Source organism: Malurus melanocephalus, unplaced genomic scaffold, assembly GCF_030028575.1.
Source record: "Malurus melanocephalus ecotype Western Australia unplaced genomic scaffold, MMel_1.1 scaffold_252, whole genome shotgun sequence".
Taxonomy (NCBI): domain Eukaryota; kingdom Metazoa; phylum Chordata; class Aves; order Passeriformes; family Maluridae; genus Malurus; species Malurus melanocephalus.
The window spans coordinates 555,710-574,175 of record NW_026623484.1 but is presented as its reverse complement, the minus strand read 5'-3'; the positions used below and the strand labels follow the sequence as shown (position 1 = coordinate 574,175).

Here is an 18,466-nt window from a genome sequence, read left to right as displayed (position 1 = left end):
GAGTCACACTCCCACATAGGAGAAGTATTTTCTTTCCTCCCTGTATTTGATTGCCACTGCTCCCACGGTCCACCAGCTAGCCCAGAGTGATATAATGATTCGCTGGCAAAAAGTAATCAAACAAACTATTTCACTGGCACAGGCTGATTATCTTGTGTTTAACCACTTGTTCTAATTCAAACAAAGTGAAAATGCCCCAGAACAGGAGAGGAAAAGGAATCTCCACTTGGAGAGCTGGAAAGGCACATGACAAAGATTTGAAATGTTTCAGACTGATCCTTCCCCCTTTCCTGGGCTGGTGCACAGCTCCAGCAGGTGCAGTTTTCCACAACCCTCTATTAAGAGCCACAGCCAAATTCAAAAGCTAACCCCAAATTATTATCATTATTATTATTATTATTGTGAGTCAGAGGAGGCTGAAAGGACCATTTCACAACCCTGATTGGATTCAGCTGCAGAGTTCACCATCGGCAAATGGTGATCATCGTGCCAATGATGTCTTTTAAAAAGTCCTGACATGTGCTTTAGTATGAGCATTGCTGGATTCTGGCTGGTCTCCAAGAAATGAATCTTCTCAGCAAATATTCTGCAGGGTATATTCTGCATAATGTGGTTTGTAACACAAATGCAAAACACGGCTSTAGTTTACCCTGAGGGGGACACTGATGTGTGATGATCTAAATGGGCCTTTTCGGCCCAGACTGCCAGGATTGTAGGAGTCCCTTGTGGGCAAGGCTGGAAGATAAGGTGAGAATAATCGGGAAACAGCAATTAGYTTCACCCAAGGAGGTTAATGAGGAAAGAAATTTTCCTGTTATAACAGTCCTGGTCAGCCTCTCCCTGCCTTCTCTCCTGYCCCTCCTCAGGGACAGTCTGGCATTCCAGCCCCATCCAATGACCCTTCCCAGTGCTGGAAYGCTGGTTGCAGGACAGACCTTCTTTTATTCTCTTCTGCTGGATTACAGGTTTTGCTGTGCTGTGTTATGCCCTAGATTGTATTCCTGAGATCTGCAATGTGGAGARCACCACAGTTGCTGGCCGAGGCTGGCTACAGGAGAATTGCTGAGTCTGGGAGAATTGTCCAAGAGAAGGAAAAGCCAGACCCTTTCCAGATGTGCACAGCAAAAGGTCAAGGGGCAAGTTGAAATGAGGAACATCTGCTTGGATATCAGAAATAAACCTTTTTGCTTGGTGGTCAGCACTAGCACCAGCCGCCCAGAGTGGCTGTGCTTCTCCTTTCTTGGAGATACTCAAAAAGCAGCAGGACAGTCCCTACACAATCTGCTCGAGCTTTGAAGCTGGCCTTGCTTTTAGCAGAGGGTTGGACTGGAGACCTCCAACAGCCCACTGCTACAAGCAAACCCCTCTTGCCTGGACATAGTTACAAATCAGAATTTTTTCTTTTGTTGCAGCCTTTTTTTGTGGTGATCTTCTCATTTGTCAGTGTCTGCATTTCAGGAACAGCCTCCTGTATCTGTCAGTAGGGTTCACTTACAGCCCACCAGCAAAAAAACTGCTGGGGCAGAGCAGAGTGGTGGATGGTGTTTTCTTTAGGGAGCATGCATGGCAAATGTCCAKATTTTCMTAAAATCATAGAATAGTTTGGGTTGGAAGGGACTTTAAGGATCATCTAGTGTCAACCACGGGCACTGGACCAGGYTGCTCMAAGTCCCATCCAACCTGGCCTTGMGGATTTCCAGGGTTGGGGCATCCACAATTTCTCTGGGCAACCTGTTTCAGTGCCTCACCACCCCCACAGMAYAGAATTTTCTCCTAATACCTARTTTCAACCTGTGCACCAGTTTGGYGGTGGAGGAGCGGGTGTGAGCCCCCAGCTTCTCCCCCTGCCCCGGCTCCTTCTCGCCGGCCTTGGGCGGCTCCCGCTCACGGCGSCCGTGAGGGCGCGGAGCCGGGCGCACCCGCTGAGCGGCCTCAATCCCTCCTCCAGGCTCGGTTTTTGGAAGTTTACGAGCTCGCTTGCGGAGGCGAGCGCAGCCCGAGGTATGGGACAGGCGCTTCGCTCCGCTCCGGTCCCTCCCCGCCGGCYGCAGCGCACTCGGCTGCCCCGGGCACCGCGGAACACCGCGTCCAGTCCGGACACCGCCAGCGGGGACAGTGCCGGGCGCGGGGGGACAGGCGGTTCCGCAGCGCTCAGCCGGGCGGTCACGCCGTGTCCGTGGCGGTGTCCAGTACCCGGTCCCGCTCCCTAACCCCGGTCCCCCCCGTGCCCGTGCCCCGTGCCCGTGCCCCGTTCCGTCAGCCGTGACGCGCGGGGCGGGGCGGGGCGGTGCGCTGCCCACGTGGGCGCTGACGCGGCGGCGGCGGGCGGGCCGGCGGCAGGTGAGGCGCGGCGAGCGGGGGCAGCCCCGGGTGGGTGCTCCGAGCTGATGGCGGACAGCGGGACCTGTGCCCGGGGTCCGGCCGAGGGGGTGCGGCTCGGCCCGGCCTGGTCCCGAGCCCGGCTTTCCCCTCCAGCCGGTCCCCGCCGGGTCTTCAGGCCCATGCCGGGCTCCCAGGGCCTGCAGGGGATCCCGCACTGACAGCCGGGCCCAGCCGGGGTGACCAGGCCCAGGCGGCCCCGTCAGTCCTATGGAGGGCTGGGAGAGGCTTTTGGCCCAGGTGGGCAGGAACATTTAATTTACGAGGAGATGCTGTGGGAGCTGGGCCTGGTCRGTSTGGAGAAGAGAGGGGATCTCATAAATGCATATAAATGTCTCTAAGGCCGGTGCAGGAGGATGGTGCCAGGTCCTTTTTGGTGGTGCCCAGCGACAGGATGAGAAACAGTGGCCATAAACTAAAGCACAGGAAGTTCCACCTCAACATGAGGAAGAACTTCTTTATGTTAGGGCAGCAGCGCTGAACAAGCTGCTCAGAGATGTCTTGGTGTCTCCCTCCCTGGAGACATTCAAAACCCACCTGAATGTGTTCCTGTGTCACCTCCTCCAGGTGACCCTGCCTGGATGAGGGGGGTCCTTTCTTGGACTTGGCAGGGACCAGAGGTCCTTTCTGATCCTAACAATTCTGTCATTCGTTTGGTGAATTGAAGGTGCTGCTGGCACTGTGGAGAAGGGACGAGCAATGGGGCTCATGTCTCAATGGATGGCTGCTTGAGCAGTGAGTGCTTGGGCTGCCCTGTGTGCAGCCAGTCCAGGCCGGGGAAGCTTGGCTTTGAGGTCRTGCTGCTGGCTCCCGACTATGCAAACTAATGAGTTTATTTTGAACAAGACTATTCATAAAAGAGAAAGTGGAGAGGAAATTATCACAAGGACRAGCATATCTCCTTTCTCCAAGAAAACATGACATAAACACTTGGGGTGGTCTAACACAGCTGCCACAGWCAGACCCAGCTGTAGCCAGACCTTTTGGCCTCGCCTCCCTTCCCCACTGTGGCACTGACACACACCCTGACACAGTGGGTCTGCTGTCCCCAAATCTGACCATTTCTGGTGCCTGGGCTTGCTGCAGCCCATCACTGTGCATACATGTCGGAGGCAGGAGAATGTGTCTGGTTCTTCTGGCAGCATTTTCGTGGTTGCTCTTTGCCTCGTGTGTCTGATRGAGATGCTGTCCAGGCAGGATCTGCTCTGGGCTTTTGGAGAACTGCCTCCAGYGGTCTGAGTGAGGTGTAGATAATATACGTCTAGACAGTGACACATTTTGGGATCCAGCTCTGGCTCTAGTCGTGCTGCAGTGGTACTTTGCATGTTACTCCTGCTCTGACTTTCCYAATCTGTAAAATGGGGAGTGGCTTCTGATAGARTGACTGAGAAAATAATTGGCATAAACCAGCACACACTTGCAAGATTTAATCGTAAGTCTTGACAAGCAAATGCCTGGCCCTTGGTGTTCCCTGTTCCCTCATTGTTCACCCTCAGTGCATCTCTAATCTTACCACCAAGAACGTGGTGTTAATACATTTTGAGCTCGTTSCTGGAGATGAAAATGTTTTATGGGAGGGCAAAGTTTGTTAGCCACTTCAGTTTTGCCCTTTGCTTTCTCAGGCACAGTGGAGTTTATGAAGGCTGGCCAAAGAGCTGGATGGTATTTTGTGTGARCAGAGACAGACGACATCCAGACGTGAGGAACTGCAGAGACAGGTAATAAGGGAGCCTGCTAGCTGTGAAAAAGTTAGGGCAGGAAATGGGACTGGTTCCTGTACTGCTACAGCCACTACCTTAAATTCAGCAGTATTTGGTTTTAATCACTGGACTGATTAAATAATGATAGAAATAATGRTAGAGAAGCTGTTTTAACTTTGTAGAGTCTTGTAATTATGGCCAAGGAAAGAAAAGTCACCTGTTAAAACCTATAGGGGTGATCAGAGTAAATGACTACCAAATATCTCTGAGAAAACAGCTTCTGTTTCTCTGGAAACGGAGGGCAATTTTTATTGTAAAGTTTGTGGAGGATATTTTGAAAGCCATTTCTTATAATGTGGTGGTTATCTAAAGCAGAAGTTTTCCTTAATATGGGTTTGGTAGCTAATCTATCTTAGTTGTGTTTTTAATATTGCAAGCAAATCTTTCAACAGTGAGAGTACTTTTCAAATGATTTTTTTTTTTTTTTTTGTCCTTGAGAGAATCTCATCTTGCTAAGAAAACCATGGCTTGTCAGCAAGGAGCGTTATTAAAAGGCAAAGCCTTGTCATGCCCTGCCTATTTATATGAGACTTTTAGACTCCTGGAGACAAAGCACAGGCCAGGAAAGGAAGCTGTGTCCTTATGAGTTTGTAGAAAGAAATTTTTTTTCTGCTGGCTAGTCGCTATGTTGTTGCTCTCTCTCCTTTGTGTTTYATTCTATCTGAACATAAATCAGCAGCAATATTATAGAGTGTTACAGCAGCTCATTGTAGAGGACAAACAGAAACAATCACAGTATTAKAAAGTTCAGTGTAGCTTGCAAACACTATATATATAAAACAATGAAATTCATCCTGGAAATAAATCTGAGATGTAATACCCAGCAAAGGAACAAGATATCAATTTGAGGATATAGTGTATGGTGCATTTTGAGCTTGTTTTGCTTATTGTGGTCTGGATTTTAAAAAACAGTGTACTGTGGGCAGTCAGTCTCACAAAAGTCTGGTGTGCTCTAAACTTCCTGTGTTGAGACATGTGAATGGTGGTCTTGGGTTTTTTTTACTACTGARTGTATCAGATCTTGGTTAAGTTCCTGACTTGGTCACAGTGCTGACCTTGGTCAAATCATATCTTGTGAAAGGGAGGCAGCTTTTCTGCCTTGCTGTTGAGATGGCAAACATCACAGGGCAGGGGCTGTGCCTTATTGTCTTCTGGCATAAGACCATAATGTCATCTGGGACTCCTGGTAGTTGCTGAGGTGTAAATAGAATAAGTGCCTGGATAAGCAAAAAATGTTTGAGACTTGCATGCTGTTTGCTTCTCCCATCTATGGCCTGCTTGTAGACATGGCTGTGAAATGAGGTGTGAAATTAACTGGTCAGAATAAAATACTGCATAGCATGACTTTTAAGCAGCACACAACCTACTCACCTTGCCCTGGAAAGTAAYAGTATTAAAGTTATAATAAGAGTTCTTCAAAATGTGAAAGGAGTGGGTAGAAAACTGTGAAGGGGATTATTCCACTTTGGGCCCTCTTGGAGATGTGAGTGAAGAGAAAGATGGAGAGAACCTCTGAAAAGGTTCAGGTTACTTGATTTTCATAGTCTTTTTGGCCAAGCATCCCCCACAGCTTGAACATCCTGTGCAGCCAGCGCGTGCCTCCCACTGCAGCCATCTCTTGCGCCAGCACAGCAGCMGGGCCTGATGCATCACTGCCTGGTGCTCACAGCAGGCTCTGGCTGGTGAGGGTTTTGGGGGAGCACTTTGAGAGGCTGGTGTTTACTGCAATGCCAGAGATACATCCATTGCAAAAACAGCCAGGGAGAGTGACTGGTCTGTGCCCTTGTTTTCCCCTCTGATCTGTTGTGTGCCATCCAGGCTGTGTCCCACCCRTGCCTGACATCAGCTGAGATCTGCAGAGCATTTGCCAAAGGTTTTTAGAGAACATTCCCATAAGCATCCTCAGTTGTCYTCTGGCAGTCGCTTGTGAGAGCTCAGTGGACTCTTTCTCCTTTTGCAGTTGTGTTTTCATTAGGTGCAACCCAGGGGTAAATGTGGCCAGTGAATGCATCCCTCTGAATGTCCTTGGGAGCAGGTTTCTTTTGTCTGAGTTAATTCAGTCACCAGCTCACCGTGAAACTTGGCTACAATAAAACTTCTAAAAATTCCTTTTGTAATTGGTCCATTTCTGAGCTCCTGATATACATGTCCTCCTTTCCCAGCAGACTCTGCTCCTCTGGTGTATAGGCCACAGCATCTCCAGCCCTAGAGTGAAAAGACAGAAAGTTTCTCTCAGTGCACATCACAAAGTGCGGCTGGTTCTGATCTGTGGGTGATTGGGACCATCCACATCCCATGCCAAGACCTTTCCTGGCTGTCATAGGGTATATCTGAGGTGCTTTGGTTCCTKGTGCTGGTTCTTGGTCCACACTTGGCCAGCGTGTTAAACTTGTGGATCAGCACAGGGCGTACCATCCTTCACCGGGTGGGAAAAGTCCTTTCCAGGAAAGGCCAGCTTTGACTCTCTGGCCTTAGCCTCATTTGTCGTTCTCAAGGAACACAAATGAAGGGACAAGACAGGTGAAATTCTCGTCTGAGAGGGATAGTGTTGGTGCAGTTGTCTTCAAAGGGAGTTTCCAGTGGTGACAGCCTCCTCCAGCCCGTTCGTGGGGGTGACCTGGGATAGCTGGAGAAACTCCTAAGTTTTGTGCTTTGTTTTAGTTGCAGGTAGGAAGATGAGTCCGAAAATTACAACAGAGCTGCTGAAGCAACTGCGGCAGGTGATGAAGAATCCCAAGTATGTCCAGGAGCCTGTCCAGGCCTATATAGTGCCCTCTGGAGATGCCCACCAGGTATGGATGGGTGCATTACTGGAATGGTCACWGTTTCCTTCCCTGCAAAAAGTAAAAGCCATGTGTAACTAAACCCATCCTTTGTTCACTCACTGTAATGGTTCTACCATAAATGTCTGAGAAATACCATGTTTGAAGATGTTTCTGGGGTCATGCAGAAGACTGAGGTCAAAAGTTTGAGACACAAATCAGAGTGGATGCTCCACCAACAGCATTTCATCTCATTGTCTTCAGGGAGATCACACTGCAGAAAAGGGAGCTTGCCAGGGCACTTGCTGTGCCCATGCTGGCAGTTGGGAGGAATGGGTTTACTGGGGGAGGAACTGGTKTTATCTGGGCTTTTCTTTCCCTGGTAGCACCTCCTGATCAACACATACTCTCAAGCAAGGTAGCAAAGGCCTAATTACAGCGTTTTCCCTTTGCTAGATCTTTGCTAGTTCTTGCTGGAWTTTGTTGCCTTATGCTAAAGCTCTTCAGATCCCACAGGGAGGGGCCTTTGGGGAAGCAGGGGACCAACAGGCCAGAATGCCATCTGCCTTTCCATGCTGCTCTGCATCATGTTCTGGGCACTAAAGACAGGAGAGAAGTCTGGGCCCAGGGTGGTAACCTTTAGCAGTAACTGTTGTGTGCTGCTTCCACTGTTAAGAATTTTGTAGTCCATGACATAAATTTTAAATTGCTGAACTGCCTTTTACCTCTCCTGCTTGCTCATGTGCAAGTTTCACTCTTCTGTTCACTCTGTTAGGAGATTCAAGAACTGCCAATGGTTTTTCCCTCCTCAGCCATTTTCAGGAAACAAAAGACCTGAAGCTTTCCTGGCTCACACCCAAGGCTCCCTTTTACCCCAGGGTGCACAAGAGCAAAATGCAACTGAATCAGAACATTTGCCCTTGACTTGGCACTGGGGTGAGCTGGGTCCAGRCTTGCCTGTGCCCTGGGACCATATGTGCAGCATCATGTTTCCTCATAGGGAGATCCAAACTTGGGCAGGTAGGGGGAAGGAGTTTTCTGCAGCTGCTATTGTCTGCTGCATTCCTGCCTCAAGCTGCCTCTGTCCATATATAACTCTGGTTTCATTTCACTATACATTAAAGGCTGTCATGTGAGTTGAAGAATGTGACCCTCAGGACTTCTGGGTTTTTCTGTTGCTTTCTTTTCCTTGACAGAGTGCAGTTAAGCAGAGAACCCCATGTTGCTATTTCCTGCCAGGCGAGTTGGTCAGGTTTCTCTGCAGAGAGAATCCATCTGAATGGAAACGATTACTAAAAACTGCTGATTCTGGTGCCTCCTGAATAGCTGGTGCAGGATTTTTTCTGTAAGTGTTGGGAATTGATGCAGTTTTTGCCAGTGACAGAAACCTGTTGATCCCAGAACAGCCTTACTGATTCCAGGTAAATTGTGATGACCTGTAATTGAAATCTTTTCCGTGTTCCAAGCGTTTCCTGTGTGCRAACAAGAACTTTACAGCCCTGCAGTTAGATTTTGCTCTTAGGCAGCTCCCTTCATGACTCAGAACACTGTAGTTTAATGATACCCAAGTGTTTGGTGGCCTAAACCATTTCCTCCCCACAGCCCAAACAAGCTACGTACAGCTGTCCTTGCCTCTCTGTTCCTGAGGCTGTCCTGGCATCCACATCACAGAACTTGTCAACAAATAGGCCTTTCCCTCCTGTGGTGTTGCCACAGGGTTTAGATTTGGGGAAGCTTTATTCATTTCTGGATTGCAGAGGAACCCCTGGATTGGACTGATGCTGATACACCCTGATGCAACTTCTGACTAATTTCTCTTTGTAATGCTGGGAATGTTGATGAGTTCTGAATTCTGGGATGCTTTTAATATTGGTTTTCCTGCAAGGCTATGAGGCTTGGATTATCATACTGCCAGGAGTCTTGCTACCMGTTGTATCCTTTGCTTTCCATGCTTAGTTGTAAGGAACTGAAAGATCTGCAGTGCTTCTCAAACACAGCTGGTTCTGACTCAGGGTTAACCAAGGCTGCCTTGGATTTGTGGCTCTTGCACTCAGGCCTGGATATTGGCTGGCTGCTTTAATTTTTGAAAATTTTGATRCTGGTGATAAGAAGTCAGAGAAACAGACTTTCCTTGGGGACCTGGGTAGTCCAGAGGCTGATGAGAAAGGAGGGCAGTCCAGCCAAAAGTGGAATGAAGCCCAAAGAGTCCCATTTCTTTTCATGCGTGCTGGGTGGCTACAGGTATCCAAAGATCATAAAGGGATGAAAAGCCATGCTTTTGGGAATCAAGCACCGAAGTCCTTTGTGGTTTGGTTAAAAATGTCTGTCAGAGCTTTTGGGATGTTGCAGTAGTAAAAGCAGGATCCATTTTTCTGTTGAATCAGTGTGTGTTTATGTTGAATCTGGAGTTCACCCATATGGGACTATTCAGAGATTGGAAGAGCTTCTTAATGGGAGGGAATGATGTTTGGATTAGAGCTTGGGTTTGGAGYCAGTCACAGCTTAACTGCGGCTGGCTTCACCCTCCAGGCCGTGACTCAAAACAAATTTGGTGAGATTTGGCTGGTTGTCCACATGAAGGAAGCACCTGCCCAGCTCAGGGCCCCATGTTTGGGTTGGCAGAGATGCTGTCTCCTGCTCAGGGCTGGCTCCTGTGACACACACTTGTTCTGGGCTGAGGAATCAGCCGAGTTATAAAGCAAGAGATGGCTTGTGCACAGGTTGCTCTGACCTGTTCCAGATCTTACCAATGCAGTTAGGTTTTTGGCAGTGAGCACCTCCCTCCCTCCAGGTACAGAACAGTGTTTGTTCTGTGTTGACATCAGTGTCATGGCTCTAAGGGTAGCCAGATACACTTTGCATTGCTGATCTTGGTTGACATTAGGCTAGAATGAGCTTCAACATGTTTACAGAGCAGGCTCTGGGGATAAGTAGCACTGATTTTTTGGGGGTTCTTCCTGGCTTGGCTGAGGGTTTTGTGTGATGTAGCCCCCATTTTTGTCTGTATGACTGACAGGTGTGGTGAGAATCAGAGGTGGAAGGACTGAGGAGGGCCRGGTTGAAGGCCATCAGAGCTGCCAGACAAGCCCCAGGGAACTATCTTGTTCTCACTGTGCTGTGGTCTGTGCTTTGTGTGGCATACACAGGTGTTCCCCATGTAATTTTAGCTTGTGCAAAACATGGGCTCATCTTTGCACAGTGGGGATTGCTGCATGGAACAGAACAGGTGGGTGTGCAGGAATTCAGACTGACAGATGAATGAACTRTCTTTCCCTCCAGATCCCTGATACTCCTTTTCAAAGCCCTTCTGCCTCACTGTAAACTCTCAAAACACCCCCTGGATTTGTTTGTGAATGGGAGAGTGTGAAGTATGTCCATACAGTCAAGATAGTTGCTAATTTGGGTCAACTTTTACCAGATGTAAAACAGATACATTTCTTTTCCTTTCGTATTTTTTAAAATTGTTTTCATCCATTTCATTATTCTGTGGTGTTAACCTATCCTATGAATGTGAGATTGCTTACACACAGCACTGAGCTTATCACAGCCACATGGGGCTGAACAAGAAAAGGTACAGGAAGCTAACTGGGTCAGGGAGGAGGGCACTCATGGTCTCCATACCCCCCTCCTATCTGCCAGCTTCCCCTCGTGTTTGGATAAAATGGAGGTTTTCTTTGGAGCATATACCAGGAATCTTCCCTGGCAATTGGGAGCAAAAGCTGCTCAACGAGATCCTCTTTTGGGCCATGAGATTTGTTGCCCAAGGTTCACTTTCAAAATATTAGTGGTGAATGGTTGGTTGGCTTCTCCCAGGAGGGGACAGACCTGGCTGTTGTGGAAGGGGTTTGATCCTGGCATGATTTGGAGCAGAAATAAAGAGTTGGTCCCAGGTGCTGTGATTTGTACTGTTTGCTCTGTCACTTCTGTGCTTTGAACCCTCTGTCTTCTTTAGAACAGTGAAGAGTAACAGATTTGAAGGGAGTATTTTTTAACAATCAGGTGATTCTATCACAGTAGGAACTAAAACCACCTGAGAATTGGACTGTGGTTTCTTAGCTCAGTTCCTAAGATTTTTTTTTGCCCCAGCGCAGCTGGGTGCAGAGAAGCACCAGAAGGGGGGAGAAACAGACTTGGATTTTAGACCATTTGTAAGGTACAAATCCAGGGGTTTTGCAGCTCAAACGTCAGTGCTGTCAGCCTGAATTAAGCTGATTTGCTGATTTGCASTAGTCATTAACAGGCCTACTCAGCAGTTCTGACCTACAAACTTGCCAGAATGGGATCCTGTAAAAAAGGGATGTGGGCCATATGAAGATGCACTTTTTCCTTTAATTTTGGCAGTTCCTGTTAATATCAGGTGTCTGCATTCTCAGGCTCTTCTGAGACAACATTGCCAAGAGATGTATCCAGAAACACAGGTTGTGACAGGTTTGGGATGAAGATGGACTAATAGCCTTTGATTCSCTCTCATCCATCAAACCATGGTCTGGTGGTTTTGGCTGTAGTCTGATTATGAGTAGGCAAGGAAGAAGTGAGATGATCCATATCTATTTATGAAAGGTCCCAAAGGTTAAATTTTTTACAGTCTACCACCTTGAGGATTTTTGTTCAATGTCATTATTGCAGCAGAAAGAGTTCTAAAGGAATTCTTATAAATGCAAGTAAGAGGACTTCACTGGAGACAGTGAATTTTACAGCCTTTATGCACTGATTACTCTCCAAGATCAAGGGGTGCTTCTGGTTTCCCTTCCCTTCACAATGCATCTTCAAAGGCATGATTTGTTTGTTGCCCAAAGGGGAGACTGAGTGTGAAATAAACGTCGGCAAACTCTGAAGCACTTCAGTGTTTACAGATGTTTGTGGGAGAAAAGCGCTGCAGCTTAAAAAACCCACCAGTTGAACATAAAATACAGTATAATCACAGTGGAGTAGAGCCCAGGAATTTTTAACTCATTTTGTTCTCTCTGTGGTGTCCTTTAGGAGAAAAGCTTATCAAAGTATTTGTCATCAGCTGATTGTTTTTTTCCCCTGCTGCTATAAATAATTGCTGCCTCTTTTGTTTTCTAGAGCGAGTACATTGCACCCTGTGATTGCAGAAGGGCATTCATCTCTGGATTTGATGGCTCTGCAGGTACCTTTCCAGAACCTGGGTTCTTGCATAATTCTCCTCTAAAGAAATAGTTCAATTCATGGCATAGAGGCAGGATGGAAAAGAAAATCTATCCAGCTTGTTTGGACTGTTTTATTCCCATTTCAGCATCTGCAGAATTATGCCTTGGCTACCCGCTGGAATTATGTAATATCAGCGGAATAACAAGTTTTCAGAAAATGTTTGACCCCTGAATGAACCTCTCATAAAGTAAAATCCTGTTAACTCTTTAATGTGGTGCTTGTAACCTGCGGTTGTTTCTTTTGATGTGCAGCCAGTACGAACAGAATTTTACATTGCCCGTTCGGGCTGGGTGAATAGTGGATGGACTTTAGCTGGCCTTTCTGTTTAAACAGAGCCAGGGCCAGAAACTCTGCATTTGGAAACTGAGCACTGTGGAAAAGTTTGCTTATCTTGCCGAGACAGGATGTTTTCTTGGCTGTAGGATAGGTCTGTGTTTCAAGAGACATAGTTTTTTACCCTAGCTGTACCCTAAGCTGTGCAAATTACTCTGTGGTTGTTGGAAAGTCAATTTAGTCTAGTGAAGTTTTTTTTCCCTCTAACTGTATATCAGTTTAATAAATATTGGTACTTATGTGTTTGGAGGGTCTATTCATCAGTTCCYATGAGCTCAGGGACCTCATTTGGAAGGTGATAAATCCAGGGCTGTGGGCTGCTGTTAATGGCTAACATGAATCCTGTATTAATTTTGCACCYTCTGCATGACCTCTTCATAACCTTCCTCTCTAATTTGTGCCCTTGTTATGTACTTGGAAGGTCTTTTCCCAGCCTAATGCTCAGCAAGTCAGTGAGGTTTCACACAGGAGCTCACCTRTTTCTTGCTTCACCTTTTCAAGCTGAAGCCACTTAAAATGGGGTTTGTGTTGGGGGAATTTGGTAGAAAACAATGAGTTCATGTTTGGAAACTCTGCTCTGCTAATCTGGGCTTCAGTTTTGTATGAGAGTATGGTCAAGATGCAGACTCTAATGACTTGGATTCAGTTTCAGTTTGTGCCATGGTTTGTTTTGTATTGTATTGTCAAGGGTAAGGCAGCTCGAATGCCTTGCTGGGATGTCACTGCCCCTCAGCTTGCATTCCTCCATCTGGTGTCAGTGAAATGGGACAGACAGTGAAACCAGCAGTTAATGTTCATGTCTCCTGTTCAGCCATCTCTGCTGGAGCTGTAACATTTGGGAAAGGGGTGCAGCTAACAGCTGGGAGTGATACCCATGTCTGCAGGCCTGGTATCATCTGTTTCTTGCTGGTGGCCAGAGCCCAGGCTTCCTTCCCAAAAGAGGATGGGATGGAGTTCAGGGATGTACARTATGTGTTACTGTGACAACAGCCAAGTGGAGACCACAGTCTCTGTTACAGAAGGTTTGGAAAGCTCCATTTACCCAATTCACTGGCTGGTGTAGATTTGCTTACGTTGAGTTCATCTGAGTCAATTCATTAAGGTGCATTGGTGTCTCCAGTAGGATTTGTAAGGTCACAGTGCAGGGGGAACAGTGAATATCTCCACTGAAACAAGAGTAACTTCTGAACAGTGATCAGAGGTGTCTTTTAGGGAAATAGAGTGCATTTTGAACACTGTCCCTGCTGTCTGTCTCTTCATGGTGGCAGCCCACCCTGAATCACCCTCCTTTCTGCCTCCCTGCCTAGGTACTGCCATAGTCACTGAGCAGCATGCGGCCATGTGGACTGATGGACGCTACTTCCTGCAAGCTGCACATCAAATGGATAACAACTGGACACTCATGAAAATGGGTATGCAGGAGCCTGGGATACTGCTCCACTGATCAACAGAGAGCAGTCACCTCACACAAATGCAGCTTGAGCTGTAGGGATATCCCATCATGCAGGGACTTAGGGGCATCTTCAATACACTGCTTTTGCTTTAGTATCCTGTGRCAACTCTTGCCTGTGGGTGTAGACATTCATTAGTAGATGTATCTGATGCATTAGCTTGGACTTCATGCATAGTGTGGGAACGTTTAAATGTGACTGCTTCTTTGAACTCTTTTCTTAATCCTTGAAGGTCTGAAAGATACACCCACTCAGGAGGATTGGCTAGTGAGTGTCCTYCCAGAAGGCTCGAAGGTGGGAGTGGACCCTTTCATTATTCCAGCTGGTTGGTCTTGTTTTATGTTTATAACTCTGGGTTGGGCAACTAGATTTTGCTTCCTTGCTTCTCTGCCTGAGCTGTTGTGTGATGGTGTGCAGCTAACCATATTTCAGATGCWGTGGTGGTTAAACTGTTATGCAAAAGAGGTTGGATTTTGGTTTAGCCATATATCACAAGAGTTCCACAGCAGTGCATTGACTCCRAAACACAAGAGATGAGAACTGCTTTCTAGGCTTGCAGTGACTGTACCTGAAAAGCAGAATCCTGATCACCGCTTTCTGTCAGTGCTTTGGCTTGTTGTGGGCATTTCAGYACAAAGGTGCTGAACGCCTTGGCCAGCATGTGAGCAAGAACACCCAGGCAAAATTCATGCTGCTACTCCTGCTTGGTGGTCTTGGGATCTCTGCAGCTTTCCCTGTGGAAGTGAAGGGACAGGTGTCATTTACATCAAGAGTATCCATCTATTCATGCTTCAAAATATGAAGCCCCATGCAAAAGTCATTGGAGGCAAGGGAAGATGGGAGATGCTTGTTCAGATGGACTAAGGACCTGTCTTGTGGTTGTSTGGAAGCAACTTTCATCTTGTCCAGCTTAGATCTAATATGGTTCTGCACTGGGGGAAAGGACACCCTTAATGCAGCTTCTTCCAAGGCTGCTTCTACAGATTTCTGTCTCCCACCTAGAGCAGTTCTTCACTTCAGTCATGAGGCTTCAGGACTATGAGGTTTTGTACCTGCCACTGGCTGTCATGGTGTGCTTGTGAAACTGTAACTGCAATACATTTTGATTTCTTTTTTATGGGAATGGGAAAAAAGAGAGGCTGGAAGGAAAGGAGGAGACTCCAGTTCTTGAGTTTGACCTCTGTGAATGGGGCTGTTGTTGAACGTGTGTGTGTGTTCCTTAAGGCCACAACTCTTGACTTTCTTCCCTTTGGCAGACCAATGGAAGAGAATGTCCAAAGTCTTGAGAAGTGCTGGTCATGACCTCGTGCCTGTCAAAGAAAACCTGATCAATACAATCTGGACAGATTGTCCTCAACGCCCCTGCAAGCCTCTCATCACGCTTGACCTGAGTTACACAGGTGAGAAGCTTAACTCCTGATAGACACGGGTTGTTTCTATTGTTCTATCTCTCTTTTGTTTTTGTTTTACTTTTTGTACTGCAGCACAATGTGGTCTCTGTGAATAGGCCAAGAAGGTGATCAAACCTTAGCTAATGACCCCTCTGTCCTCAAAACTTTAAATAACCATTTGCTAGAAGTTAGGTAACTTCAAAATGAATCCATGGGCATCCAGAAGGCAGCTCATTTGAGATAGTTCATGTCAGTTATTAGAAAGGAGTAAGGAGCACCAGCACAATATGTTGATCTATATTTATGTCATCATCCCCAGCAAAGTTAGAGACTGTAGCTGTTCTTATTGTGTTTTGCAGGGGTCAGCTGGAGAGACAAAATTGTAGCCCTCCGTTCAAAAATGGCTGAGAGGAAAGTCATGTGGTTTGTGGTTACGGCCTTGGATGAAGTAGCATGTAAGTCTTTGCATCTCCTTTTTCAGTTCTTTCTACAAAATAAATCTGCTTCTGTCTTGGAAAGGAAGAACCATGCCAGGGTGAGAGGCACATATGACAGCATGTTCATTAGACATCAGTTAACTTCTTATCAAGTGCAGTGGTGGTAACAGGTCACAAACAGTGAGCCTGTATTTCTGCACAGTGCCTTATTACACTGGTGCAGCTCCTGAGTACATTTTTGGCCCAGGAAATGCAGCAAATCACCACCTTTGAAAACAGCCCAGGCAAAGGAAGAGGAAGGTCACATATAAAGCCTGAGGCAGTGTGATGGAAAAGAAAAAAGACCTGTGAGGTTTTCTGGCTGTAAAATATCCTGATGCTTCCTCACCCATTGGAAAGATGGAGACTCATTTCTGCTGTGGAGTCTGGGCTATAAACAAAGCAGTGCAACATGTGGCTTTGTATACATARGGCAAGGGTGGGGTACACCACATTCACAGTAATCTTCTTAATTGTCACAACTTCTTAAGTCAGTCTCTGCCTCTCYAGTGTTCAGCCAATGCTTTGGTTAAAACAAGTATGTCAGGGTTCAACTTGTTTTTCCAGATCATTTCAACCCAGGGTCTCACTAGAGTCCTCTGTGTTTGGGGCCCCAGKATGGCTGGGTCTCCACACCCTGGCTCCCAGCCCAGTGTGGAGGGGGAATGGCCAGAAACAGCAGTGGTTTGTCAGGGCTGCTGTTCCTAGTGTTCTGTGTCTTTTTTGCAGAAATCACCAGTGCACAGACTGGTGGGTATAGGGGGAATGTAACCCTGGCAGRGTGTGAATGCTGTTCATGCCTGTGCTCCATTCTGATCTGGAAAGGTAGAAGTGGAAGTGGTATTTTCCTAGCTCCAGCACTGCCAGCACAATGTCCCTGGCACAGGATGAAGYTAGCTTGGTGAGGTCTGTGGGCTCTCCTGGATCTGGGACACTGAGCAAAGAGYTTTTCTTGTGAAAGAAGTACTTCTGAGAGTGGTGAATACGACTCCTCCCTGGGGAGGCCTGCATGAGCAGAGATTGTATGTCTCACCTTTTCAGCGCATCTCCAATTAAATTAATGATAAATTGGTGCCCTGAGGTGGTTTCAGATTAAATGACTCCTGCACAGTGAAGCTTGGTTATGAATCAAGAGTGTTAAGATGAACCAGAGAAGGTCATGAGAGAAGCTAATTTTCAGGTGCCTGGTTGATTTCTTATCCTAAAGCGGGAAGGGGAGAAGTTGTCTTTTAATTTTATCTAGTTCAATTCACTGTATTAAACTCCAGACAAGTTTCTGGGGACATAAAAAGAGCCACAAAGGAGATTGTTGCCTTCTTACTGCATTGTGAGTTGGCTGAGCAAGGAAGTTTGTACCCACGCAGTAAAAAGTCTTTGTGGCTCTTTCCTGCATTCAAGTGACCTATTCCTTCCCTGGGGAGAATTAAGCTCTATTTTTACTTTTCATGGCAGAATTTGCACAGTTCGATGAATACAGTACTGGGTTGTAATTTAGGACATGTTGGTTCTTTTCCCAGCTGTCCTGCTGGCTGGCCTTATTGGCTTGAGTAACTCAYTTCAGCTAATTGGATAGCCTGGAGTTTTTATTTGACCCTAAAATCAGGACTTCAGAGATGCTGAACATCTACTTCCCCTCTTGACTTTGTCTGGAGTTGTGTGGGATRAAATCTTTGTGAAAAATAGCTAAACTGTATAGTCTGAATCTGAAATATTGAAGGGGCCCGAATGAGAGGCCTTTTTGGGGTATTTTAGTCTTGCCTATTGTGTCTTCCTCTTCCCTGAAATGTCAAAGGGGYTGTAATGAAACATAGTTTATAACTTTGACGTTTTCTGGCTGTTAGGAAGTGAGCCTTTACTGCATTGCACAGACACGAAAAGGCAGATACTCCTTTTTGTATATGTGTCCTTGTCTTCCTTGCCTGTACCTGCTTTTTTCCAGGCCAGCCCTCCTTTAGAAGTYAAACACCAATTTAAACATCAGGGAGTGTTTCTGCTGTGGTTCTGGTGCCATCTCCTGGCAAAAGCTTAGGATTGCCAGGAATGCAGGAGCACAGTTGAGTGAGTGCTGGACCCACGTTCTGCACCCGTGACATCTAATTGCTTGCCTGTGTTTTCATGAGATTATTCTTGGCTTTCTCTGATGTTGCAGAAGATGAACCAGGACTGTGATTTCTGTTTTTCAGGGCTTTTCAATCTTCGAGGCTCTGATGTTGAGTACAATCCTGTGTTTTTTGCATACGCCGTCATAGGAATGAACACAATCAGGTGCTTGTATTCCCTTCTTCTGTTCCCCGAGATGCATTTTTCTGTAGGAGAGCTGTTCTAGCAAAGCATTTATCTTCTCAAAAGGCCTATACTCGGGTCATTTAGTGTCCTTTCTTTAGCACTTTTGTCTTCTACATTAGTTACTCTCCTCCCCTGATCAGAGCTAGAGAGGCAGCCRAGAGCTCTGCTGCACTCCTCAGCACCTTGGCTGGCTTGCTGGGAGACCTTGGCCATGATGGCTGAGCTCTCTCTCTGTCACCCTGAGATAACGTGTAGAGCCTTTGGAGCTCTGGGTGGAATGTKGGTAAGAGCTAAAGCTGACCTGGACATTACAAAACTCTAGGGAAAAGTCGAATTGCTGAGTCACTTTRAAACTGCAGGAACTGYRCAGGAAAGTTTCAGGGCTGGCTTATAATAACAGAAGGCCTCTTTCCTGTGATTGCCCCTATATTGAGTCTCAGCAAGYTCAAGTCTTTT

The 18,466-nt window shown here is 46.7% G+C and overlaps 1 protein-coding gene across 5 annotated transcripts in view; it reads left to right on the top strand.

Annotated features, from left to right (window-relative positions):
* The window catches only part of XPNPEP1 (X-prolyl aminopeptidase 1), a 52,595-nt gene that overhangs the window by 19,642 nt on the left and 14,487 nt on the right, over positions 1-18,466 (top strand). The window contains exons 1-9 of one of the 5 annotated variants that reach the window (XM_057375554.1): positions 2,282-2,340; positions 4,002-4,097; positions 6,801-6,931; positions 11,969-12,036; positions 13,718-13,818; positions 14,090-14,182; positions 15,114-15,257; positions 15,608-15,703; positions 17,908-17,989. In XM_057375554.1, the coding sequence (XP_057231537.1) occupies positions 6,815-6,931; positions 11,969-12,036; positions 13,718-13,818; positions 14,090-14,182; positions 15,114-15,257; positions 15,608-15,703; positions 17,908-17,989 (701 nt within the window). In that variant the 5' untranslated portion in view covers positions 2,282-2,340; positions 4,002-4,097; positions 6,801-6,814. Of the gene's footprint in view, positions 1-2,281; positions 2,341-2,499; positions 2,620-4,001; positions 4,098-6,800; positions 6,932-11,968; positions 12,037-13,717; positions 13,819-14,089; positions 14,183-15,113; positions 15,258-15,607; positions 15,704-17,907; positions 17,990-18,466 lie in introns of those variants that run through there. The other 4 variants (XM_057375555.1, XM_057375553.1, XM_057375557.1 and 1 more) reach the window with 4 other exon arrangements.